Consider the following 27,161-nt stretch of genomic DNA (forward strand, 5'->3'; position numbering starts at 1 on the left):
AACATATCTACCACCTATTGTGGTTTAGAGGTGAACTGAATGGATGCGTATGCATCAAACCTTTGTTTCTGTAAGCATTCTCAAAACTACTCCACAGCAACAAGTATATCATATGAAATAACTCACCCACACAATAAATTTTGTGCACCTTTTTTGTAATTTAAGATGCAGTTTTTTTTTCCCCATGGCAGGCAAATGTTAAAATTTAAGACAGAATCATACCAGACACATTTTTAAAGAAACTGTTCAAAGAAAAATATGTACACTTTATATTTTTGAACAACACCCGGTATTCACTACAAATTATGAGCCACTTGCTGAATTAAATAAGGTTCTTATAATTCTAGTTAGGAAAGGAACATTGGGTATTTTCTATATTGGAAAGGAAATGTGCACCCTTAGGTATAATCAACAACATTGCAATATCAAACCCATATAATACAGATTAGTAGAACAACAAAGTGTACATGGTGAGAAACATAGTTTTAACTACAAAATCAGTTGTATCTGTATTGCTGTTATTCATGTGTGAGACCCTGACAACAGGCTGTTCAACCACAGGGAGTATCATGATCAAAGGCTGTTGTCCACATACATGCACTACCAACAGGAGTTACTGGATCGTGATCAACAGCATGCCTATTTCTCCATTACCTAACTCAAAGAACTGTGACCAGTTGTAACTCTGCCCCTATCTGGCTAAGATCAACTAACTCAGCATAGTTCAGGGTGAGCTGTGTGGCTAAATTCACTGAAACATTAGGCAATGGCTTGCGTCACTCTTGAATACCTGCAAACAGTCAGATATAGAGTAGTAGTTTTGAAGTCCGGGGAGTAAATTTCCCCTGGCAGATCCATATATTATTTAGAATAATGTTTTTGTCCAATTGTACTATAAATTTTAATGTGTTGACTTTTGTTACATGGTGATAAGTTCTTTAAAGGAAGTTTTAATTTAGACTGAGAAACAATAATCTCATCAGGGCTTGTCATTGCACAATATTTTAAAAAATTGCTTAACAAATGAAGTTTGCTACTGAACAGGATAAACAAAACAGCCATCATGAGTGAATGATATTCAAAATCTCTCTATATATTTTAACGGGACTAAGATAACATGCATGATTATTCCACGAGAAGATATACATTTTATGCTTGATGCTAACTGATGTGGACAAGTCGCATTGATCTGGAGGGTCAGATATTTGTGCGATTAGAAACTTTTTCTAATTTACTATTTTTCAGATGATTTTATATTTGGCATAAGATTCTAATGTCTGTCAATATTTAAGTGAAGTTATCTTTTACCTCTGTAAATGTTTTTAAGGTAGGTTCATTTGACAACTTATGACCTTTTAATGTTGACATTAGTATTGGATGATCCAACAAAGCTGCTTGTGTCCTAGTTTACCAGAGATGCAATTTCTCAGCAATTTTACCAGTCACAAATCTCAAATAGTCCTAACAATTACAAGTGACATAGAATATTATCTTTACATTTTGACTCTTCAAAAAAAAAAGTACAATGGCAAATGCCTCCAAATGCAAAGAACTGAGGTTGTAAACTAGACTAGAGAAACTGGCCAGCAGTTTCAATGCATGTAGTTTCTTCACCATCCAGTAACTGATCACCTACCAATAGTAGCCTACAACAATCCACTCCAGGAGGTAAAAAAGCAACCAGATAATTGGAAATTAGACACCAACAATGCTGCAGTCCCAAACCGTTCTTATGGTTATTAGTGAAATACGTTCTAGAGAAAACACTCAGCATTTAGAAAGGAAGTACTTTTAAGTTTCTAAAAACTACATCTGATGCCGTGACCCAAGATTTCATGTTTTTTGGAAATAACCAAACAGGAATATCATGGCTTGTGCAGAGTCAGATTCTTTGCCATATTAGTGGACTGAATCACCATAAAATTAAATGCTCCATCAATTGGGCACATTGCCTCTGCATTAGAAGCAAAACCTTGCAAAATTATCCTCGATTATCAGTGCAATGATAAAATAATATAGTCACTCCCATCATACCAACAATATGTTAATATTCTAACATTTTTATCAGTAAATAGATCACTAAAACGTTGTTCCCCCTCTCCCAGAGTAAAGATTTCCATTGAAGTGGTCTTTATGGCGAATAAAAAGTCTCCCAAAAAGAGAGGAGAGAACTGAAGCAAAACTAAAATTTGCTTTTTTTTTTCCATCTTTGTCTACAACTAATGAAGTGGATAAAGAGAAGGATTTAAAAGCTCTCATTAGCACAGATTTCCAAAGTAATTTGTTAATTCTTTGAAATGTTATCACCAGTGATAGCATTGACACTCAGATTGAAGTGTTTGCATTTTCATTCCTGCGATTAAAACAACTTGTTTCACAATTACAACCTTCAATTTACGACCTTGTGGAGGGGAGAAGGAAATCAATACTTCAAATTCTAATGCAAAAAAGAAAAAAAAATCCACACTGGACCTAAAGAAAGCGTTACACATTCATTCGAGCCCTATTTTCTTCTTCCTAACAGTCCACAAGTTAGAACAGGCAATGGTTTATCTGGTAATGATAATCTGTTTAAAAGGTAGATGTGCTCCATAGTAGATTGAAATGAATTTATTTATGGATTATAATATACAGTGTACACAAACTAGTATCACTGCAGTTCCATGGTGGGATCATAAAGGCCTGCCATCAATCACCACCAAAAAATAAATCTCCCATATATACTTATTTAGAATAGCACAGATTGCTTAAGGATATAATGCATCCTGGATTGATGACATTTCTCTCAGTTAAGTGATATATTAATACTTGGTGTCATCCCCTTTCCATATACAAATATCTCATATGATTATTAACACACTAGTGGGTACATTTGGATAGCCCCCAAAAATGGGTGCAGGGATCACCCGTTAATTGCATTGAAGGCAACCTTATGCTGCCTGCTCATTTGAATAGAAAGGAATAGCCTTAGCCTTTGTCACCAATAGACAACTTGTGATTTGCAGTGGTGGCTCAAATGCTCAAAAACAGTGGACTTTTTCAGAATCAAGGTATCATGACTGTTGCCAGACATTGAACAACATGATCCACTGCCTATAATCGCACACCAGCTGGAAGCTGCAGGAGAGGAATTCCTTTTGGCTCCAGTATAGGGCAGCGTTAACATATGGTGGTCGTAAAGCAACGTGCATGCAGTCAATGGCACCCTGCACCACGGGGAAACCTAGCAAATCTAGCAAAGCTGAGTACTCCCTCTGCCTTGCTTGTCTCTGGCAAGACAGAATGAAATGTAGTTAGCTCTCTCTGAACAGAGCACCTCAGTGACCTCCCTTACACAACAGTGAATGGCAAACTTTGAGATGTTACAAATATCTCCAGCTCCGGCTTGGAAGAAGTCTGATGCGTAAAATTTCATTGCCGCGGTCAGATGTTGCAGTTGTGGCTTTCAGTGGGACATCCTTAGTGAATCAAAGATGTCTCTCAGATTGTTCTCCACTGAGGTTCAGGTAGTAGAATTGCTTGCTGAACACCCTGGGCAGCCATTGCCTCCTGCTGAAAGCCCTGCTCCTCCTCCCTCTTCCAGCAGCTTAGCCTGCTCTGTGTGACCTGTGTTTCATTATCCCAGTCATGCTGTATTCCAAGGGGAATGCTTACTAATGCCTGGGAGCAACTGGTTTGTACAGAAGGCTTGAAGTGAGCAAAAAGTCCTTCAGCATCTGTACATCACTCCCTGTAGATTTTTGCAACTTGAAGCATTTACAGAAAGCATCAAAAACCTGTAAAATGATAACAGCCAGAAGTAATCAACCAGCAAGTAACCTGTAAGTAGTTAATAATTCATTTAAATAGTGCTGGTAGCAGTTCTTTCCTGCTGCTGAATAAGTGTTCGGCTGTGTGAGGTTACGAGAAGGCACTGACTGCAGCATTGGCACCACTGGCATTAAATCAACATTACAATCTGCCTGCTGTACATACTACTTGTGGACGTACACTGTCTGTCCGCTAATACTTGTGCCAATGTGGTGTCTGGGCTGATTTGCCACACAATAAAGTGTGTTTGCCTTTTTGGAGCTCCAAGGGCACTTGTAGTCCCCCAAAACGGGCACTAAGAAGCCCAGTTTCTCACCCATGTTTTCAGATTTTTTAAAAACGGAGAAAATAAGCGGTTATGTTGGAAGGTGGACAATTCCCTTGATCATGCCAGAGATTGCTCACAAACTGCCATAGTTATATTTGCCATCCTTGGAGCAGGCAGGATCATGCCAATGTCTACCATCACCCATTGGCAATTAGGAGCAGTAAAACGAGATGCTGCCAACCTCTCAAGAAAAGTCAATTATGTGTTTCAAAAATATCATTTAAAAAAAAAAGGACATCTGGGATTGGCCAGTCAACTACCCTAATATGTCTAAGAGGTCCTCCCCACCACCAGTAAGACCAGGAGAAAAAGAGGTATGATGCCTTCCATAATTTCACAACATCAGTAATAATTTGACTCTAATTGTCTCACCAGTTTTATTTTCAGTGTAGTATTCAACCAATTTATAATTAATGCAGTCTCAGCCTAGACCTTCTGCAGTATACCTTCTGGAGAGATCTCATTCCTGGTGCATTTTCAAAATTGGGGGCCCTATGCTTTGATGCCAGTCAGTTCTGCAAACCTTTGCGGATTGGAGAATTGCAAATGCTACACCCTTGTTCAAAAAGGGTGCAAGGATAAACCTAGCAACTACAGGCAGGTCAGTTTCACCTTAGTGCTGGGGAAAGTTTAGAAATGATAATCTGGGACAAAAGTAACAGTCACTTGGACAAATATGGATTAATTAAGGAAAGCCAGCATGGATTTGTTAAAGGTGAATCATGTTTATCTAATTTAATTGAGTTTTTTGATGAGGTAACAGAGACGGTTGATGAGGGTAATGCAGTTTATGTGGTGTATATGGCCTTCCAAAAGGGATTTGATGAAGTGCCACATAATAGGCTTGCCAGCAAAGTTGAAGCCCATGGAATAAAAGGGGCAGTGGCAGCATGGATATGAAGGTGGCTGAGTGCCAGGAAACAGAGAGTAGTGGTGAACGCTTGTTTTTTTTTGGATTGAAGGGGTTCCCCAGGGGTTGATACTAGGACCACTACTTTTCTTGATATATATTAATGACCTAGACTTTGGTGTACAGGTTACAATTTCAAAATTTGCAGATGACACAAAACCTGGAAGTATTGTGAACTGTGAGGAAGATAGTGATAGACTTCAAGAGGACATAGAGAGGTTGTTGATGAAATGTAATGCAGAAAAATGTGAAGTAATACATTTTGGTAGGAAGAACAAAGGGAGGTGATCTAAAATAAAGGATACAATTCCAAAGGGGGAACAGGAACAGAGAGACCTGGGGGTACATGTGCACAAATCTTTGATGGTAGCAGGGCAGATTGAGAAATTGGCTAAAAGGCACACGGGATCCCGGGCTTTATAAATAGAGGCATAGACTACAAAAGCAAGGAAATTAATGAGATTTACAAAACACTGATTCGGCCTCAACTGGAGTATTGTGTCCAATTCTGGACTCCACAATTTCGGAAGGATGTGAAGGCAGAAAAGATTTACGAAAACGGTTCGAGGGATGATGGGCTGCAGTTACTTGGATAAATTGGAGAAAGTGGGATTGTTCTCCTTGGAGGAGAAGGTTGAGAGGAGATTTGATAGAGGTGATCACAATTATGAGTGTCAAGACAAGAGTAGGTAGAGGAAAACTGTTCCCATTTGTGGAAAGTGTCGAGAACCAGAAGACACAGATTGAGGAAAAACCTTGCTATACACAGTGAGTGGTTAGAATCTGGAATGGACTGCCTGCCAGTGTAGCGAAGGCAGATTCAATCCTGGCTTTCAAAAGGGGATAAGCACCTGAAGAGAGAAAATTTGCAGGGCTAAGGGGAAAGGAGAGGGGAGTGGGACTAGCTGAGTGCTCTTGCAGAGAGCCAGCATGGACATGAGGGGCTGAATGACTTTCTTCTGTGCTGTAACTATCCTATGACTGCCCTCCAGGAACTGTGAACAGGATCTTTACACTCAACAATTCTAACGTAACTCCATCATACAGGGGTTAGAGTTCTAACTAGATGCTCAGCTTTTAACTATTTCTTTATGGTCTACATTTAGAAGCAATATAATCCTGTAACTCCAACACTGGTCCTTACTTTAAATTCATTCACAGGATGTGGATTTCACTGGTAAAGCCAGGATTAATTGCCCATCCCTAATCTCCCTTAACAGAGTGGCTTGCTAGACCATTTCAGAGGGCAGTTAAGAGACAACCACATTGCTGTGGGTCTGGAGTCACATACAGGCCAGATCGAGTAAGGATGGCAGATTTCCTTTCTTTAAGGATAGTAGTGAACCAGATGGGTTTTTCCAACAAACTGGTAGTTACAGGGTCTCCATTACTGATGCTACCTATTTATTCCTGATTTACTTATTAACCGAATTCAAGTTTCCCCAAGGTGGAATTTGAACTCATGACTCTGGAATATTAGTCCAGGCTTCTGAATTACTAGTCCCATAACTAACCACAATGCTACAATTCCCAGAAGCAGCAGCGCTGTGGGCTGCTACCTGCGCAGCGTTCCTCATTGACATCATTGAAGAAGGCCATGCTTGAAGTGGTGCTACGCAAATGAATTTTTCCCCCAAGGTTGACGATCTATTGTTTTTTCTTTCTCTCAGATTTTAAGGAAGGAGTTCAGAATTGCAGGAACAACTGGTCACTGTGAGCTTTATAGAACTCCATTCAAAGTCAGTTTCCTCTAGGAGACTCCTAAACAGAAGGTCTACGTATAGCCTTTTGTACTTCATTCAAGGCAATTGTCCTCGCAAGACTTGTTCAATTTTCCTCAGTTCAGGTACGGGTGGTAATATATTGACCTCCAACAGACTGCATTTTATTTCCAATCTTCCTTAGAGTCAACTGAACTCCGACTCATCATTTAGACGTCCTCAGTTGTCCTCCTGGACAATTTGAATGGGAGTTGATCGCTCAGCTTTTTTGAGCCTGGGAGCAAGCATACCTGTGCACTCCTCTCATTATAATTGATGTCAGTTTTAATTAAAACAAACTTACTAATCCTTTAGTTATCATTTACTACAAAAGTCAATACCCTGTAAAAAAAAAACAGAAATATAGTTGACTTTAAAACTATCACTTTATTGGCGCTCTCATTCATTTTGATTTTAATAACTACAGCTGATGTAAATAGAATTCTTCCCTCTTCTACCATAATGGAATTTGAAGGTAACTAATCCCATTAGACATCTTGAAAAGGAGGAGAGGTTCACAGGAACTGAGTATGCCAAAGACAGGAAACTAAGGCATGTCTAACCTTCGAGCAGCAACTTTTTTTGGACATAGATGGAAAAGGAAAAACTAGCGCAGAAAGTGATGAGATTTAGTTTTCTGTAGCAGAAGAGGTCTGTTGACTTATAGGCTCTTTTGGTTTGATAAAAGAATCAGGTAAACTTTCTGCATGGTCCACCAGTTCATAAGAGTCACGCATATTAGACAGGCCGTACCAAAATACTATCCACTGCCCAGTGGTAAAGCTTCCATCGCACTGCTTGAAATACCTGCATAAGAGAAAAGCGTGTATATCGGTTGTGAACTGAAATGACTGGTAGCTACAAAATGCACATTTAACTCTTCAGTAAAGCAAAATCAAAATGCAAAACAAATTAATGGAAATAAGAAAAAGGTTGAGCAGGTTGGGCCTACACTTATTGCAGTTTAGAAAGAATGAGAGTTGATCTTATTGAAACATGTAAGATTCTGAGGGGGGCTTGACAGGGTAAATACTGAGAGGATGTTTCTCCTCGTGGGGGAATCTAGAACTAGGGGGCAAAGTTTCAGATCACCATTTAAGACAGAGATAAGGCAGGAATTTCTTCTCTGAGGGTCATGGATCTTTGGAATTCTGTACCCCAGAGAGCTGTGGAGGCTGAGTTAGACAATTTTCTTGAACTGCAAGGGAGTCGAGGGTGATGGGGAACAGGCAGGAAAGTGGAGTTGAGGCCAAGATCAAATCAGCCATGATCTTATTGAATGGCGAAGTAGGCCCGAGGGGCTGAATGGCCTATTCCTGCTCCTATTTCTTATGTTCTCATGTCCTTGTGAAAAAGGACGAGGCTAAACAATGAGAAAGAATCAGTTATTCACACATTTTCTTTGAGGTGCAGCATTTAATCACTGTTACACCAGTCAGGGAAATGACAGGTACATTGTAATACCAATTGGAAAATAATATCCAACTCTGGGTTTTGGAAAATGTGACATTTTAATGACACTATATAATGGCAGTCCTGTTCAAGAGACAAGCTGTGAACAAATGACTTCAAAATCTGGTAATGAGACATGACCAGGAAAGTTCCAGGTTGAATGCACAGTGTTTCCTGAGGCACGGTGCTAGTAGGGCTCCCTACAATTGGCCATAAGCTGTTGAGAATACACTGAATGGGTGCGGCAGGGGGATGTTGAAATCTAACCTGACATCCTGCCGTTAGCCACTAGCAGTGACACTTGGTGGAACGTGCACACGTGGATGTCAGCTGAGAACAGCACTGTGAAGCTGCTCATGATCAAATAGTTCATTGATGCTCACTCCCTAAGGTCATGTATAAAGAATGGGCAGTTGGACAAGATACCAGAGGCTTTCAGCAGTAAGGCACTGCAGTTCAGCATAAATAAAAGGAGAAAAAATTGGGAGAAACTAAATCCAGATTTAATTAACAAACATTGATTCTAGATCAAGATCAAGATCCCAAGAGAACATTTGCCCTGAATCTGTCATGCCCTTTCTGTAACTGGCTAGAGTTACAACAATTTGGTTTTGCATATTTTGTTACAATTTGGTTGATTAACAGTCAAGCCGGCTTGTACGTGGCATCGACTTGCCAAAATCTCATTCAGGTGGCTGTTGCATACAAGCAGGCTTACCTCTATCAATTAGTTTCTATGCCATTCTGGCTATCCAGATCTGTCTGTGCCACTCAGTCTCTGCTTCGGTTTGCTGACGTGTCTGTACGTTACGCAAGTAAACATAACAGAAGATTAAGAAAAGCAGACAGAGGCAGGAGGAACAAGAGTGGCAGAAGAAAAGGAAGAAAGACATTAGCAGAAGCGGGGGGGGGGGGGGTGGTGGGGCGGGGAAATGAGGAAGGCAGCAACAAAGACCAAGGGAAACAGGATGACAGAGGGGTGGAAAAGGCAGAATGGCAAGGGCTGAGGAACAGGTGAATGGGAGAATTGACAACGGAATTGTACCTGTCATTACCTCAATGACTACGTGTACTGTCTGCTGTGCATTGTGCTATTTTTAGTATGGCTCCTTTAGTTCTATGTGGTATATGGTATGTATAATCTAAATTTGAAACCCAGTTTCTAATTGAATAACTTTCATTTGGTTTTCAGCAACAAGCTGAGCACCTGTAGTATTGCTCATGGTTAGTCTGTAACAGGAGTGTAGTTAAGCATTCTTATTTCAGCCAAAAAACAGCAGCCAGAGAGCAAAGAACAGCAAGGGATCAGAAAACCGTGCATAGCAGGGGGTGCGGGGCTTGGGGTGAGGGGCAGAAGCTTGCCGGCTCAGCTCGACAGTACAGTGGGAGGTGGCGAGGAAGAGCAGCACAGGAGCAAGGGGTGTTAACTTTTACAATCCAAATGATTGGGCCTTGAGGAAAAATAGAGACCTGCTCATTTAATGATACTGGAATGAAAAGAATCATAACAGCAACTGTTCTGAGAATTTTTGTTCCTGGATCTGATTTCCGCTCAGAGGGATGTATTTGGGATGTGTCTTTAAAAGTTCTAGTGTTATATTATGATTAATTGTAAGACTGGCTATCAGACAGCAAGGCGAGTCTTCCTGTGTGCAAACTGCATTCTGGTGGTTATAATTTGTCAGAGTGACACATATGCTCTGACACTGATACATTGTGAAGTTTAGCCCACCAGTGTGACACACACAAAGTGGCATTGGCGCACTCTGGGAATACATTAGTTTGTTAAGCCTCTTCACTACCAATTGTACAGTGCTCACAATTCAAGCACCAGATGTTTGAAGAGGGACAGACCCCTGAATAGAAACCATCAACAGAAGCAGTGGCCACTGCTGGAACTGCACACAGTCAGAAGGGGGGGGGGGGGCAGGAAAATGTGGTCGGAATGTATGGCAGGGGTCGTTGTTTCAGCGGGGCAGCCCTTGATGCTGGAGGGGCCCTCCATGGGGAACAGGGTGCCCAATTGGGACAGCCCCCTCCCCAGCCCACAAGGAGGCTGCCTGGTATTACTAGGCAGCCTCCTCAGGTACCAAAGTGCCCATCTGCTGCTGGTAAAATATCAGTGGCAGTGGGAAGAGGCCCTTAAGTGGCAATTAATTGGCCACTTAAGGACATAAGGGCCTCAATTGCCTTCGGGCAGGCCAGGCCACCTGCCACCTCCCTCCACCGCTGGTGAAATAGCAGCAGGGGCAGTTAAGTGGTGGGCATGGTGTCCCTGCCATCCCACAAGATTTTACGTCCCCCACCGCCCCGCCTTCTTACCTTCTCCCTGAGAGGATGGAGGGGGGGTGGGTTGGTGTGTAAAATTCCAGCCAGGCTCCCTGCGGACTGGTCAGTAGCCATCTCTTCAAGAGATTTCCCTTGTCCCCTTGGATCCATCCATGCACCTTAGGAGATAGTGAAGAACTCAGGCCGCCTGGACTGGTGGAGGATGAAGGAGTCATGGCAGCTGCAAGGAAAACGAGCGTGCACATGGCGAAAGCTCTTCTTGTGGTTGTGGACCAGGTGGATGTTTAGGGAGTGGAAGCCCTTCGAGTTGCTGGATCTCACTGGCTGGTCACACGGTGCCTTGATGGCCACATGGGTGCAAGCGCTGATGCCCTGCACCTGGGGGAAGTCCAGTGATGGAGCCTGAACCCAATGCCCTCTGTCCCTGCGAGGCCCATCTGTGTCAAAGTGGGTGTAGTCCCCTGTCCTCCTGAAAATGGCATCTGTGACCTGCCTGATGAGCTTCCAATTGCGAGATGCCAACTAGATCCACAGCTGATTCCTGGAATGAGCTGGTTTATGGCAACGGAGACCTTGATGGTTGCAGGTAGGGGACTGCTATGTGAGCCTTGAGGCCTCAGGTCATTGTAGGTCAGAGCACACAGGCCCGAACTCATCTGCCTGGATAGGCGCGGACTCCTACAGCACTGGTGGTCTGTCATTTGTAGGGAGCTGACTCTTGACCTGTGCACCTGATGACTTGGGTCGCGCCTTCCTCCCCTTGCTGTGCTCCTCTGGCCTCCTGCTGTCCAGGAGGTTGCATCTGCTGCAGCTCATCCTGGCTGCTCTGTCCAATGTCAGGGTGGCCTGTTCCGATCCAAACTTCTTCAGCTGGGCATTGTGCATTCACTAGGCCTTTCCCTGCCAACCCCAAGTCCCCAAGTGATACTAACGGCCTCTTGTCCCCTCCAGTTTCCTGCCACTCACCACTGGGAAAAGCAAGTCTTACAGCTGCAGCAATGGCCACTCTGTGGCACGTCTGAAGTACATGAGCTTTATTTTGGGCCTCATCAGTCCTTCCCATAGCCCTCTCAGCCCCCGCTGTGATCATGTCTTGAACACCCTGTCGTGCTCCCCCACCCCTGCCGATGGCATCTTCCACATTCCCAGCCTTTAAAAATTCAAACCTGCTGCTGACAAGCCTGTTAATGAGCTCTTCACTGAGCTCAGCAGGCAATTAATTGGGGCGCGTACACCCGGCCCAATCCCTCACTGTTGGCATCCCTTTAAAAATGGCGCCACAGTCCAAAGATCCCAGTGTCAACCTCCAAGAATGCAACATTCAAATCACGCTGGCCAACGTACCTGCACTCAGCAGGCTTTGAAAATCTGGCCCAAGGTTTCTAAACATACAGATTTATTGTTCTGTTCAAATAATAACCCACACAATACATTTTAATTGTATTAAATTGTGTTAAACATGGGCAAGGCCACAAGGTGTGATATTTTGTTAAACCGGTTATTAATTGCTTCCAGATCATAAATGTGGACTTTGCATTTATGTAGTACCTTTGATATTGTGCGGCACAGTGGCGCAGTAGTTAGCACCGCAGCCTCACAGCTCCAGAGACCCGGGTTCAATTCTGGGTACTGCCTGTGTGGAGTTTGCAAGTTCTCCCTGTGTCTGCGTGGGTTTTCTCCGGGTGCTCCGGTTTCCTCCCACAAGCCAAAAGACTTGCAGGTTGGTAGGTAAATTGGCCATTATAAATTGCCACTAGTATAGGTAGGTAGTAGGGAAATGTAGGGACAGGTGGGGATGTGGTAGGAATATGGGATTAGTGTAGGATTAGTATAAATGGGTGGTTGATGGTCGGCACAGACTCGGTGGGCCGAAGGGCCTGTTTCAGTGCTGTATCTCTAAACTAAAAACTAAAACAAAAAGTCTCAGGGTGCGTCATAGGGCCATATTCAAAAAATAATGAACGAAGGAAGGCGATATTGGGGGGGCTGACCAAAAGCTTGGTACAAGAGCTGGATGTTAATGAGGTTCTTAATTAAGGTGAAGAGGGAGATAGATTGGAGGGAATTCCAGTGTCTAGGCTGCTGAAGGCATGACCATCAATGTTTGTCCCAAGAATAGGTGCAGTATTATTAAAAAGTTCCACATTGCCTCTAGATCTGTTAAGTTTTTATTAGAGAAACAGCATCCAGGAATTAGTGGCTCCCTAGAAGAGACAAGTGTGGCAGTAAAGTCAGGCTAGAAACCATGGTTTGGGGCAGAGGTCCAGGATTAGACCTGTCTCACCATTCCTATTTCAAAGAAATTTTTAAAGGACAAGTAAAATTAATTGCATTGAAGCCGGTGAAGATGGTTTTTAAAAATTATTTTCCTCCGCTGTGTAAATGTATAGTGCAATAAATTCTAAAAATTCATCAACAGTCATAAATTGGTGAAATCTAGGCCATATGTCTATGCTTGGTTATCTTATACTGAACACCAGAATTTGAGCACTGATAATCCTGTTCTACAGGTGCCGTTGTGTTCCATAAACTGACACAATTCCACTCTATGCACCATATTATGTAACTGTCTAATTGTTCTTTGAATGTCCCTATGAATACCCAGCAACTTCATCCTGACATGTAAACTTTGTAGGTGGACAATGAATTATTGAAAAAAAATACAGTTGATAAATAGTAAATTTAGAAAGTAATATACCATGGATTAATCCTGTTTGTTGCCCTTGATCTCCAGAACAGCAAGTCAAAGTCCTGCCGCATACATTCCCATAACATCAGGCTGGTACCTTGGCCACGCTTATTTGTACTGACAACAAATTTGTCAAGGTACGGCATCCCATTCAGGACAGGCTCTCTGGTGATAATTGCAGCAGCGCTGTACCTGTAGCAACATGGACAGAAAATAGTTGCTGTGAGCTGTTCAAAACCCTTTACTATATTAATTGAAGCAAATCTTGTTGCATGTTACAGGAAAGCAGTCATTATTTTAACTATGTAATCAGAAACACCTTGCGTAGAAAATGTGTCCAATTAGGCCGAAACAAAACATATTGAGCAATTGTGTTCCAGCTATAGAGCCACAGTACTGCTTCACTGATCAGTTTCCTGGGGTTAACCCAGTCTGCTTTACAAAAAAGTTGGACTGGGCGACAGCTATATTGTTTGGCTTTGCATGGGAGAACTAATTGAATTTTGCAACCAATTTTTCTCCCTGTCTAAGTTTCTCACTACCTTATAACTGCTGAGGCTGGAGAAGAAATATCTGTAAACTTTGTCAAAGCTGCAAGTTAAATCATTCCTTCTAGCTGTCATGTAGGAAGAATCAAATGTATTGCAACCACAAGGCCAGACTCTGCTGTGTGCTGGGTTACTTAATCTCAGTCGGGATGACAAAAGGCCCATCACAAACTGGTCTGAGTGCCCCTGAGCTGGGGAGGGAGGGTGTGGTGGTGGGAAAGCAATTCGGGCTGCCATTCCTGATCGCTTACTGGAAGGTGTCCATGTACAAAACATCAGGCGAGGATGAGATTGGGCGCAGCTACAATATCGCCATTGTTGGACAGCTTGCTGTCTGAGCTTGGGACGTGTTTTTAAGATTAACAGTCTTCAGGAGAGGTGAAAGAAAAACTCCCAACAGCCATAAAGTTAAGAAGACCTCATTCCTTCTGTTTGGGATGGATTGTAACCTGAATTTCACTGATGTTTCTTACTGCACCTTCATTCTGCCCACACATGAACTTGTTAATTTCCAGATATCCTGAAGTCACTGAAGCCAGGTGCAAACCCTTAGCAGTTATTTAACTGTTAAAATTAGAGAAAGCAAAACAATGTAAAAACAGTCGGCCACAAAATCCCAGCTGTCGCCAAACAAAAAGAAAAGCTCTTACCCTTCAGACAAATAAACAGAATGTAGCCTGGGATTCAGGAGTGTAATGTAGTCCTTGTGTAGATCTTTCCCGAAAGATTTATTTATTAGTGATATTAGACGGGTTGTGTCTATTTCATCAAGACTTGTGTATTTGCGGATGGGTTCGGCATTTTTAAATAGTGTCCCAGCTCCTGTAATAAATTCAAAACAAAATATTCACAATCATCTCTGGGCTGTCAGAGGGGTGGTAACTCCATCTTTTTTCCTCACCATCTGAAAGCATTATATTCCTTATTAAGGTAAATTTCCACAGGTACCAGGCAGTCTCTGTAGCTCACCTAAATAGCCACTATTCAGAAGCCAAGCTCAATCCTGTCCCTGTATAGCATCAACCCAAGCACATTTTCAGGGGAGGGAGGCAGCAATAAAAAACCCAAACCCTGGCCAATTTCCCCTCCCCAAATCAGGGAACTAGCATCCCTACCCAGATAAAATCAGCTATTTTAGTAGACTGCAGATTGAAGCTGGCATTTTCTTATCTACCTATTGAATAAACTTGCTGAGCCATTGGAGAAGGTTGAGAAAGCATTTTGATAAACTTGTAACTCAATTCTATTTGTACTTGCATTTCTAATTCTACTAGTAGTTTATCCTGTTTGAGTCTTGTGGGCCTACAAATTTAGGAAGGGCTGTTCTTAGTGCTGTTGCCTGATTGGTGGATAAATCAAATCACCAAGATCTGTTCCAAGGAGAAACAGAGATACGTGCAATTAAATAGCAACTTGAGCTGCAGTTTTATTTATTATCCCTGAAACTCTATGATTCAAGCCTCTGCAGCCCAGAGACTAAATGCTTGGATACTCCTGATCAAGATAGGCTCAGAATCCATTCTGTTGGTGGATACCCATGAACTGGTTTAGGTTATAGGCAAAAGACCTATTTATATACACTGAACTTAATCTTCAGTTAGATTCAAGAATCAGCTTTCATCTGAAATGCTTTTCCTGCAGAAGGAGGGGCGGTCCTAAACATATTCATATTGTGAAGATATTGAATGTGTACACCATTAAGAGAATGCATTGAAATAAAGATGAATCAGTTTGGTAATCAAATTAATCAGGAAGAGAGTCAGAATTTTAATTGGAATTGTTCATTTCAATTTTAATATGATTTGGGTTTGAATAAGGCACATCGTCAGAGCAGAAATTATTATCTTTTTTTAAAAATCGGCAAATGTCTTGCATAATGCTGATAGTGACTATCTTATGCTATTTTACATACTTGGTAAAATTTGTGGGGGGTCGGTTAGCTCAGTTGGCTAGAGTGTGATGCAGAAAGATGCCAACAGCATGGGTTCCATCCCCATACCGGCTGTGGTAGTTCATGGAAGCCTGCCTCCTCACCTTGCCCCTCGCTTGCGGAGTGATGACCCTCAAGCTATACATTACCAACTGTCTCTCTTTTTAATGGGGAGAGATGCTTATGGTCCTTTAGGACAACGGCTAGAACAACAACTCATTTCCTCCATAAATTCTTTATTGGATTGAGGATTTTTGGTCGGAAAGTGACTAATTTTACTGAACAAAAAATCAAATTTAATTACAGACAAGAGGAAATCATTTGACAGGTTTATTTCAGAATGCGGTTACTTCAACAAAATCTGTGGAACGTGCTTCTCAGCCCAATGGCATTCCATTCCTGCATAGAACCATGCCTGTTGTATCTCTTAGACAGGAATAGGGGAATCCAATTGATTCCTAAACACTTTATCATGCTACGAAGTAAAAATCTGCCAATTAACTATTAATGTCATAATATTTATAGATTGGACTTGTGCAGCATCATCTACAATGCATTAAATACTTCCTTAATTACCTAAATTCCATCTAAGCCTGGTTACTCTGCAGAGAGCATAGGTGAAATAGTTACTTGACTGTTCCCATGCGCTCCTGGCTGGCCTCCCACCTTTCATCCTACACCTTGAGTTCATCCACAACTCTCCTCTAACTTGTACCAAGTCCCATTCATCCATCAATCTTGTGCTCGCTGACCTGCATTAGTTCCTGGTCCCGCAACACTGCAATTAAAAAAAATTCTCATCCTTGCTTTCAATCCCACCACGGCCTTGCTCCTCCCTATCCCTGTAACCTTTTACAATTGTCTGAGATCTCTGTGCTCGTCCAATTCTGGCCTTTTGCATGTCCCTGATCTTAACTCTTGGAAACATATCTAACATCCAATGTCCCAGACACCATCATCACCCTTCCTGGGTATGTCTTGTCCCACCGGCAGAAGCAGCATGCAATAGACAAAGTTAGCAATCCCACAACCAACAGATCCGATCAAAGCTCTGCAGTCTTGCCACATCTGGTCGTGGATCGTGGCGGACAACTAAAAGACTAACAGGAGGAGGAAGCTCCACAAATATCCCATTCTCAATGATGCGGGAGCCCAGTATATCAGTGCAAAAGAAAAGGCTGAAGCATTCGCAACCGTCTTCAGCCAGAAGTCCCGTGTGAATCATTCATCTCAGCCTCCTCCTGAGGTCCCCAGCATCACAGATGCCAGACTTCATCCAATTTGATTCACTCCATGTGATATCAAGGCATGGCTGAAGGCACTGGATATTGCAAAGGCAATGGGTCCTGACAACATCCCGGCTGTAGTACTGAAGACTTGTGCTGCAGAACTAGCTGCGTCCTTAGCCAAGCTGTTCCAGTACAGCTACAAAACGGGCTTTTACCTGACAACGTGTCCTATCCACAAAAAGTAGGACAAATCCAATCTGGCCAATTACTGCCCCATCAGTCTACTCTCGATCATCAGCAATGTGATGGAATGTCATCAACAGTGCTGTCAAGCACCACTTAAACAGCAATAACCAGCTCACCAATGCTCAGTTTGTGTTCCACCAGGGCCACTCAGCTCCTGACCTCATTACAGCCTTGGTCCAAACATGGACAAAAGAGCTGAACTCGAGAAGTGAGGCGAGAGTGATTGCCCTGGATATCAAGGCAGCATTTGACCGAGTATGGCATCAAGGATCCTGAGCCAAACTGAAGTCAGTGGGAATCGGGGGTGAGCGGGGAGAATCTCTCCAGCTATCTATCTGAATGATATGACTCCCAAAGGTATATGGTTGTGGTTGCTGGAGGCCAATCATCTCAGGCCCAGGATATTGGTGCAGGAGTTCCTCAGAATAATCTTCTAGACCCAACCAACTTCAGCTGTTTCATCAATAACCTTCCTTCAATCATATAAGAAGTGGGGATATTCACTGATGACTGTACACCTTAACAATATTCAGGACCATTTGCAACTCCTCCGATACTGAAGCAGTCCGTGTCCACATGCAGCAAGACCTGGACAACATTCAGGCTTGGGCTGATAAGTGGCAAGTAACAATTGAGCCACACAAGTGCCAGGCAATGATGCTCTCCAAGAAAAGAGAATCTAACCATCTCCCCTTGACATTCAACTGCATTACCATTGCTGAATTCCTCAATGGGGGTTACCATTGACCAGAAACTGAACTGCAGCAAGCACATAAATACTGTGGCTACAAGAGCAGATCAGAGGCTGAAAATTCTGTGGCGAGTAACCCACCTCCTGACTCACCAAAGCCCATCTACCATCTACAAGGTGCAAGTCAAGAGTGTGATGGAATACTCTCCACTTGCCTGAATGAGTGCAGCTCCAACATTACTCAAGAAGCTCGATACCGTCTAGGACAAAGCAGCCTGCTCAACCGACACCCTATCCACCAACTTAAACATTCAATCCCTTCACCACTGATGCACAGTGGCAACAGTGTGTACCATATACAAGATGCACTGCAGCAACTCACCACGCCTCCTTTGACAGCACCTTCCAAACCCGCAACCTCTATCACCTAGAACGACAAGGGAAGCAGATATGTGGGAATACCACCATCTGCAAATTACCCTCCAAGCCCCACACTATTCTGACTTGGAACTATATTGCTGTTCCTTCACTGTCACTATAGCAAAATCCTGGAACTCCCTCCCTAACAGCACTGTGGGTCTACCCCAACCAGATGGACTGCAGTGGTTCAAGAAACAGCTCACCACCACTTCTCTAGGACAATTAGGGATTTGCAACAAATGCTGGCCTTGCCAGCGATGTCCACATCCCATGAAACAAATAACAAAAAGGAAAACTGCTTCACCATTGGTTGCCACGCCTTCAGCTGCCTAACCCTAAGCTCTGAAATTCCCTCCCTAAACCTCTACACGTCTCTACCTCTCTCTCCTCCTTTAAGACACTCCTTAAAACATACCTCTGACTAAGCTTTTGGTTACCTGTTCTAATATCTTGGTGTCAAATTCTGTTTGATAACACTCCTGTGAAGCTCCTTAGGATGTTTTACTACATTAAGAGTGCTATAAATAAATAAATACAAGTTGTTCCTTGTGATCATATTTGTTATTTACACAGCAAAGAAGGCAGTGTGACCATTGGTAAATCTAATACCCAATTGGTCTACAGTTGGATGAAGCTATATCTCTCCATAACTGTACAGGAAATGAATCAGTGATTTAAATGGGGCATGTTTTTTGTATGTGTATTGTTGATCTTTTCTATTTAGAGTCACTAACTTCAAGGAATCATCCTCATCTCACCACTACATCACCATTAAAATCACCACCCCAACATTCTCCTGGGGAAGAAGCAGAGCTTGCAGGTGTGATTATTCTGAGAATTACTCAAGAAACATACAACTAAAAGAAAACTGATTATTGAAGAGAGAGTCCAAATTGCATAAATCCAGCCTAGTCTACTAGATCATTCACTGGCCTACGGATGCGCAAGCAGTAGAAATGTAGTGTCATTATACCTTTCCACTGCATAGACGTAAACAGACATAACATTTTGTAAGTATTACTCAACATTGTGGAAGTCTTAATCACGGCCATCACTTGAAATATCAATTCACCAGCTACACAGGCTTCACACTTCAATTAAAAGTATGGAACGTATGTAGACCAACACCAATGTTCCTTGTGTGTAGAGGAAGAATGTGAAGAAAAACACAAATGGCTGACAATGTGCAAAGGTTGCTCCATGTTGTTTAGAGGACTCTCTGCCAGTAAAATTATATTAACCGACACCTTCCAACGATAGGCTTAAACTCTTAAATAAGTAAAGAAGCTAGTAGTTTATGCTAAGGAACTATTTAATTCATACCCACCCAGGTGTAAAGCCAACTAACAGCAATGGGCCAAAGGAGCACATAGGCCAGAGAGTCAACACCCAAAACCTCCCTACAACTTACATCTCCAAAGGAATCCAAATATCTGTGTTGTACAGAAAAAACATAATGGGAAACTAATTGCAAAAGGAGCTGAGTTAACCTTGAAATTTGCCTGTGGGCTCACTGAATAAAGATGTACTTAGAATAAGCCTATCATAGTCCCTAACCTCATTCTGTACCATGAAGAAAACGAGCTGAAAATAACTTTGAAAACAAGTCAAAATGGATTGAGATTTGATTTTTGATTACCTATGACATTGATAACTAAAACAGTTGGCACCCAACAAGCCACTCTCAATGTGCAATAAAAATCTAGGAATAAAAAGACAGAATACTGCTTAACATACCAGAACTTCCCAGAAGCCACAAACACAGGATATAATTGTGGACAATCAGACCTGTGTAGGACATTTTTTAAAACCTTCCGAAATGGTAACTGGCTTCAATTAACAAGGACATGACACGAAACATTTTATTTAACAAATTTTCAATGAAATGCACATTTAACATATACAATAAAAGATTTTACACAGTGTTTACAGCACAGCAACAGGCCATTTAGCCCTGCAGGTCAATCCTCCCACCTTACTTAATTTCACCCCATCAACATATCCTGTTCTTTACTTCATGTACCTATCTAGCTTCCCTTGACATGCCTCTGTGCTATTCATCTCAATTACTCCATGTAACAAGTTCCACATTCTAACCACTCTGAGTGAAGAGGTTTCTCATGAATTCTTTGTTGCATTTACTTGTGACTATCTTATCAAACCCCTTCATAATTTTAAAGACCTCTATCAGCTCAGCTTTGTCTTTTCTTTTCTAGAGAAAAGAACTCCAGCCTGTTCAGTTTTTCCTGATAGTTATAACCTCTCAGTTCTGCTATGATCTTTGTAAATCCTTTTTGCACCTTCTCTAGTGGCTCTATATCTTTTTTGTAATATCAAGAGCAGAACTGAGCACAGAACTTTAAAGTACCATTCTCTGTAAATTTAATAGAACTTCTCCTCTTTTTAATTCTATTCCTCTAGAAATGAACCCTAGTGCTTGGTTTGCATTTTATGGCTTTGTTAACCTGCATTGCTACTCCTAATGATTTGTGAATCTGTATCCTTCATCCCTTTGCTCCTCTACCCCATTCGGACTATTGTCGGAGTACTGTAGGTGGCCTCTTGATTCCTTCTACCAAAAATGCACCACCTCACACTCATCTCTATTGAAATTCATTTGCCATTTACATGCCCCTTCCACAAGTTTGTTAACGTATTTTGTTGGTCTTCTAAACTGTACCCCCAATTTGAAGTCTTCCACAGATTTTGATATTGTACTTCTGATTCCTGAGCTCGTTGAGAAGTATATTAAGAAACAGTACAAAAACAATATGTTAAACTACTGTAATATTAACAAAATCTGGTTGTGCATGTGGAACAGAAGACGATATGGCTATTCTAAGTAAACATATAAATAAGAGTGGCTGCTTGCAAGCCAGTGTAGAGAATAGATCTCCTATAGAGAAACTTGCTTAGTTACGTATGCCTAACCTTGTTATGGAATGAAACACAACCTGATAATGTCATTGTAGTAAAAGAGCCTACACCATGGTTACATAATGTTCAGATCTCGTGTTCTTGCTGCATTACCTTTCCCAAGTTGTTCCTGGGTATGAGGTGGGCTAGTTGATGGTCTAATTGCTATCCACCATGGCCCTCCCGATAATGTGTACTGTTTTACAGGGGGCCATGTGGAGGTTCTTGCCTAGAGGCAACTTCTCCAACTGCCTTCTGGGTAATTGGCTATTGGATTCTTAGACGGATTCAAAATGAAATTGCTTCTGTGCAACAGGAAGGCATCAGTAAGATTCATCTGAGAATATACAAATTCCAGAATAATGATTTAAATACTGTTGAAAGATCAACACTAAACCAATTATAAATTTACAGACATAAAATACAAGAACACAACATGCATTCGGAATACATATGAAACACTAAGTGTAATGACAATAACAAGTGAGCTAATAATGGGTATGTATTATAAACACACTTACCAGAATTTGAGATATCAACTGTTTGGATCTGATCTCTTCTCATTAAGTGCAAGATTTATTCTTCCTTCAGTAATTGTCAGGGTATCTTTTGGGGATACAACTCCATTGTTGGTGTGTTTCCTTTTTCCTTCTCTGGTGGCAAATCACCATCAGTCCAGCTACCCTTTTAAGTTTTTTATAAAATATACATTCTCTGTCATTGTGGTGCCATGATAGACTATCTGACTTATCTGGTTAATTGAGACCAAGGGCCATGATGAATGAGGCCAAACTCATTTAACAAAGGGATCATATATTTAATTTCTGGTTATTAGCCAGGTAAACTGGCATAATTTAATCTATCATTGTACCACTTGTAGGAAATTGTAATGTGGAAATGCAGAGGGTTTGATCAGTGCTCAATTACTTTTGAATATTTAATTGCTAAAAATGTGCCATTGGTCCACATAGGATGATTCCCTTTGCCCTCTTGCTATTTACATGCAGAACACATCACACTGATTTAGAAATAGCTGTAAATTGTTATGAAAGTGCTTCCTTTTTTTGTGAAATATTTTTTTGAGGATTCATATTTAAATTGTGGAAATTGATTCATGTTTTTGGAAGGTTGAAGATTTCATAGATGCTGGACTTTGTTTTTGTTAGAAAGACTCCATGGACATTTTTTTTGCGAGTGTTACTGAGAGGTCTTGTTTGAAAACAACCTTTTATGGAAATCATATGCTTTCAGCTCAATAAACAACAGAAACCTTAGTAACTTGGGGAAAATGTTTACAGAGGAGTGACATGTCAAGATTTATGAGGGTTAGGAGGTTCTGACTGGCTGTTTGTGGTTTCGCTTCTGAGATATTGTTTTGGTTCAGTTATGGTGTGGACTATTGTTGAAAGCAATTGGAGATAAGCCTACCAGAGAGCAGCCACCACCAGCTCATCCTTCCATCTCTTTGAGGAGCCCTGAGAATCGAACATAAGAAATAGAGAAACTGAAGCAGCATTCTTCTGGAAGGCCTGCCATATTAATCCTTGATGCCGCCTGAAAAGAACTGTTCCAGAACAGATCCCAGTGACCTGTCACTGTCTACACGGATGCCACACCAAAAGGGACAACTGTCATTCTTCCATAACTTCTCTTTTTTCTTAAAGAATTAGCAAGTATTTGGCCAAAGTATATTTTTTGTCTTTTTTTTTGTAACAGAGCTCTGCAGAAAGATTTTTTTTTCGGTGTGTGTGTCAGTTTGTGTGTGGGGTTAAAAACAAAACTTTCATATTTCAATCTGTTTGTTGATGCTTTGCTTCATTACTGGATAAGTCTTGTTTTATAATCTGATAATTTTGTTTATTAAACAAACCTGGCTGGTGTATTTTATTCTGGGATAAAAGGTAGAGTATACGATTGACCATATTGGTAACTGGGTAAACATTTAAACATATGTTGTGACCTGTGGAGAAGTGGAACTAGGAAAGACCGGTGCACTCCTCCCGCCTTGGTCATAACAAAATACACAACAAGACTACTCTATTTGGGACCCACAAAACAGTACAGCAGCATAACCCAAAATCCCAAGGCAGATTGAAGATGCCTTGAAGTACCTCCATGTGATCTGGAGAAAACAGGAATACTGCCATATCAACTAAGATGTCATGTTTAAGGCTCCAGTCACTGTAGTCGTCTTTATTGATGTGAGATATGGATTAAATAAAAAAATCCTTCGATGCATTCCAGAGGAATTGCCACTGGCAAACCCTAAACACCAGAGAGTAGGACAAGCTTAAAAATTAAGCTGATTTTACACAAAACTCATGTAAGGTTCCTCAACACTCTGATTAGTTGAAAGTACCCATCAGGGTTTGCGCAAGTGTTCATTTTGGTTAATATTACAATTCCAAAACAGATTATGAAATGCTTTTTTCAAAAATAAGAGATCAGGAATACAGAGTGCAGGGAACCAGCCTGGAGAGCTGCCACTGCTCTCTAAGCTGGAAAGAAGCTGCTCAGTTGACATTAGCGAACATCCTGATAGTACGTCACACAGAATTTCAGTCTTGGACTTAGAACATGATGAGTACCATATGCTTGAGGCAATAGTCATTTGCCATAAAAGCACTTCAGCACAAAGAGCTTTGCATCAATATTTTCTGGGGGTGGGGTGGGGGGGGGGGGAAGAGAAGATCAGCATTTGTGGATCAAAGTGCTAAGGAACAAATAGGGTAAAATATAGAAAAACATGTACGACCAGAAAGACAACTCACGAGTTTCTACACCGAGACATTTTTAGTCATCAATTATTGCTACATGGGTGCATATTTACTTTATGTAAATACATTGCACAACCTGTTTCCTTGGTGAAGCTGAGTTAAAACTAAACATTTTGAGCACAAATTCAATACATTTTTTCCCGTGGATAAAACAATTTGAGAGCTTCTCTTCCAGGCTGTGATAGAAAGGATTTGTGGTGGATTTTCTGTTGCTTTTGAGCTAAAATTTCATTTAACTTTCTCTGCCCTTCTAGTCCCACTTCTCCACATTCACAACGTATCTTTAAATTTTCTCACTTACTGATATGGTCAACCATATACTCTCTCTTTTTTCCCCAGAATAAAACAGATCAGCCAGGTTTCTTTAATAAACAACAAAATTATCAGTTTATTATAAACCAAGTCTTAAACAATAATGAATTAAAACATATACAGACATATTGAAATATTAATGCCGCTTATTTATCTTTGCCCCTCACATACACACATACATACACACCGGTGAACCAGGAAAATAAAAGGAATTTTTGTTTATAGTTGTTATAAAGAAAACAGAAGAACATAAAACACTTAGACTGAAAAGAAGGTATGGAAAGATGTCCTTTGTTTTAGTTTGGCATCCCAAATGCATATAGACAGCTGTCAATGAGATTTCCTAGAACAGTTCTTTCTAGGCGGATGTTGAAGATCAGTTTGGGTAGGCTTTCCAAGAGATGCAGCTACAGATGCTTCAAATAGGTCTTACAGCAGAAAGGCAGCAACAAGGTTTCAGTTCCCACACATTTAATACGCAAGGTTTCTTCAAACTTGGAGGGTTTCTTCAAATACAGGAGGAAATGGGAAACTAACATACTGTATGCAGGATTTGTTTTTCAAGACAGAAAACTGAGCTGGGTCGTCTACTGGCAGACAAATCCCACTGTCTGTTGCAACAGTTCAAACTGAAACAAAAACAGTTCAGAAGTCAAGCTTCCTGACCTCTATAAATCTTGACCCCTATAAATCTTTGTAAACATCTCCCCAAGTCAAAAACAATCCCTGTCCTGTGATTATCCACAGACAGGTGCCTTTCAGTAAGACTTATTTACTAGCCAAATCCAGGAACCTTCTGTTGACTTTTTTTAAAAAAAAACACAAAGTTCAGCATCTCTCTTCGAGATTCCAGATGAATCAATGTCCAGAATTCAGCAATAAGTCCTTAACACATATTTTACAAAAGAAATAGAAGCAATCTCATAACACCGCCACCCTTGGAGAAATGAAATGCCACTTTAAAGTGCGTTTCATTACAAAGTGTAAAAAAAGATGAAAACATTTTAAAACACATTTTCACACTCATCCCCATTCACTCTTTACCTGTAGTTAATTTAGTTTTGCTTTGTACCATCTTTGCACTCCTATAACTTCAAACAAAGTTAGATTCACAATAAAGCATCTGCAATAATATTATTTTTGCCCACAATGTGGATAATCTTTAAGTGATACGGCTGTAATAGTAAACTTTATCGCAATAGCCCGGCATTCTGGTTTTTAAAAGTTTTCCACAAAGTTTATCACCAAATCAGCCGACTGCAACCTTCCAGAGCCTCCCCGGTTGTTCCAAGTGTTCCTTCCAATGTTACTGTATGCAGATCATCAAGGTAAACCACATAGTTAGGAACACTGGCTACCACTTGGTTCACTAGTCTCTGAAAAGTGGCTGGGGCACCCCATAACCTGTATGGCATCACTCAGCACTAAAAAAAAAACATCCAGCGTGAGAAAGGCTGTTTTTTCTTCAGCTCAGGGTGTTAAAGGAACTTGCTGGTATCCATTTAACAAATCTATCTTTGTAACAGATATGGCACTGCTCATTCTGTCAATACAGTCTTCTAAGCAAGGGATTGGGTAGCAGTCTGCCTTTGTTACTGCATTAACTTTTCTGTAGTCTATGATTGTCTGGTTGAACCATCTGGTTTAGGCACTAATAATACTGGTGAAGTCCAGCTGCTTTGACTGGGTTCTCTTACGTGGTTTTCCAGCATGTATTGGATTTCTGCTTTTACCTGGACCTGTTTCTCTGGACTTAAGTGGTAAGGATTTTGTTTTATAGAAAAGGATTCCCCTACGTTCTCAAAATGTGTGGCTAAGGTTGTACATCCTGGCTTATCCCTACAGCCTCCTATAAATGCTGTGAGTAGCCTTGTTGGGTCTTCTCATTGGTTTGCATCTAAATATGAAAGCATACTGTCCAATCTCCTTAGCAATTCAGTATTAGCTAACTGGATAGTAGGAAGTTCAATTTGAGAATTGTCTAGGCCTCCTTCTGCCTCATCCTCACTTATCCCTTTCATTCTTCTCTGTCCCTACTACCTGACATACCTGTGCTTGCTTATCCTCCTCCCGGCGATAATATTGTTTTAACATATTGATATGACACAGTTGATTCTTTTTCTGGAGATCTGGGGTGTCAATCAAATAATTTACCGTACCAATTCGCTTGATCACTTTATATGGACCATGAACTGTGCTTTAAACTGTTCACCTTGTGAAAGTAGTAATACTAACACTTCATCCCCTGGTTGAAATGTTCATGTTTTAGCATGCTTGTCAGCCCATTTTTTCATAGTTGTTTGAGAAGCTTTAAGGCATTCCTGAGCCACTTTGCAAGCCCACGTGAGCCTTTCCCGGAACAAGGATATATAATCTAGCACAGAAGATTCATCCCTCTGTTCTAAAAATCTTCCTTTAATTAGTTTCAGAGGACCTTTTTTATCTCATGTCCGAAAACTAATTCAAAAGGACTAAAACTGGTAGACCCATTAGGTGAATCCCTAGAGGCAAACAAAAGAAATTCTAGCCCCTTTTCCCAATCATGGGGATATTCATGACAAAATGCCCTAATCATTGTTTTGAGGGTCTGATGGTACCTTTCTAAAGCTCCCTATGTCTGTGGGTGGTATGCTGACAACTTTAACTGTGTTATTCCCAAATTACCCATGACTTCCTGAAAAGTTTTAGACATAAAATTAGAACTTGGATCCGACTGAATCTCAGTCGGTAATCCATAGCTAGTGAGGAACTGGGTTAACTTCTCTACCACTACCTTAGCAGAAATTGTTCTCAAGGGAATGGCCTCTGGGAACCGAGTAGCCATATCCATGATAGTCAGTATATATTGGTGTCC

At 41.2% G+C, this 27,161-nt stretch overlaps 2 protein-coding genes across 5 annotated transcripts in view; one reads left to right on the top strand and one right to left on the bottom strand.

Moving 5' to 3' along the window:
* The window catches only part of tmem101 (transmembrane protein 101), a 71,912-nt gene that overhangs the window by 29,436 nt on the left and 15,315 nt on the right, over positions 1–27,161 (top strand). The gene's annotated exons all lie outside the window — the stretch shown is intronic.
* nags (N-acetylglutamate synthase) overlaps positions 246–27,161 on the bottom strand; it is a 51,453-nt gene continuing 24,537 nt past the window's right edge. For 2 of the 3 annotated variants that reach the window (XM_068013326.1, XM_068013325.1), the window contains 3 exons: positions 14,437–14,608; positions 13,248–13,430; positions 246–7,615 (listed from right to left, as the gene is read on the bottom strand). In XM_068013326.1, coding sequence (XP_067869427.1) covers positions 7,438–7,615; positions 13,248–13,430; positions 14,437–14,608 — 533 coding nt within the window. In that variant the 3' untranslated portion in view covers positions 246–7,437. Of the gene's footprint in view, positions 7,616–8,978; positions 9,061–13,247; positions 13,431–14,436; positions 14,609–27,161 lie in introns of all 3 variants that reach the window. The other variant, XR_010969071.1, reaches the window with a different exon arrangement.

This window comes from Heterodontus francisci, chromosome 33, assembly GCF_036365525.1.
Source record: "Heterodontus francisci isolate sHetFra1 chromosome 33, sHetFra1.hap1, whole genome shotgun sequence".
Lineage (NCBI taxonomy): Eukaryota > Metazoa > Chordata > Chondrichthyes > Heterodontiformes > Heterodontidae > Heterodontus > Heterodontus francisci.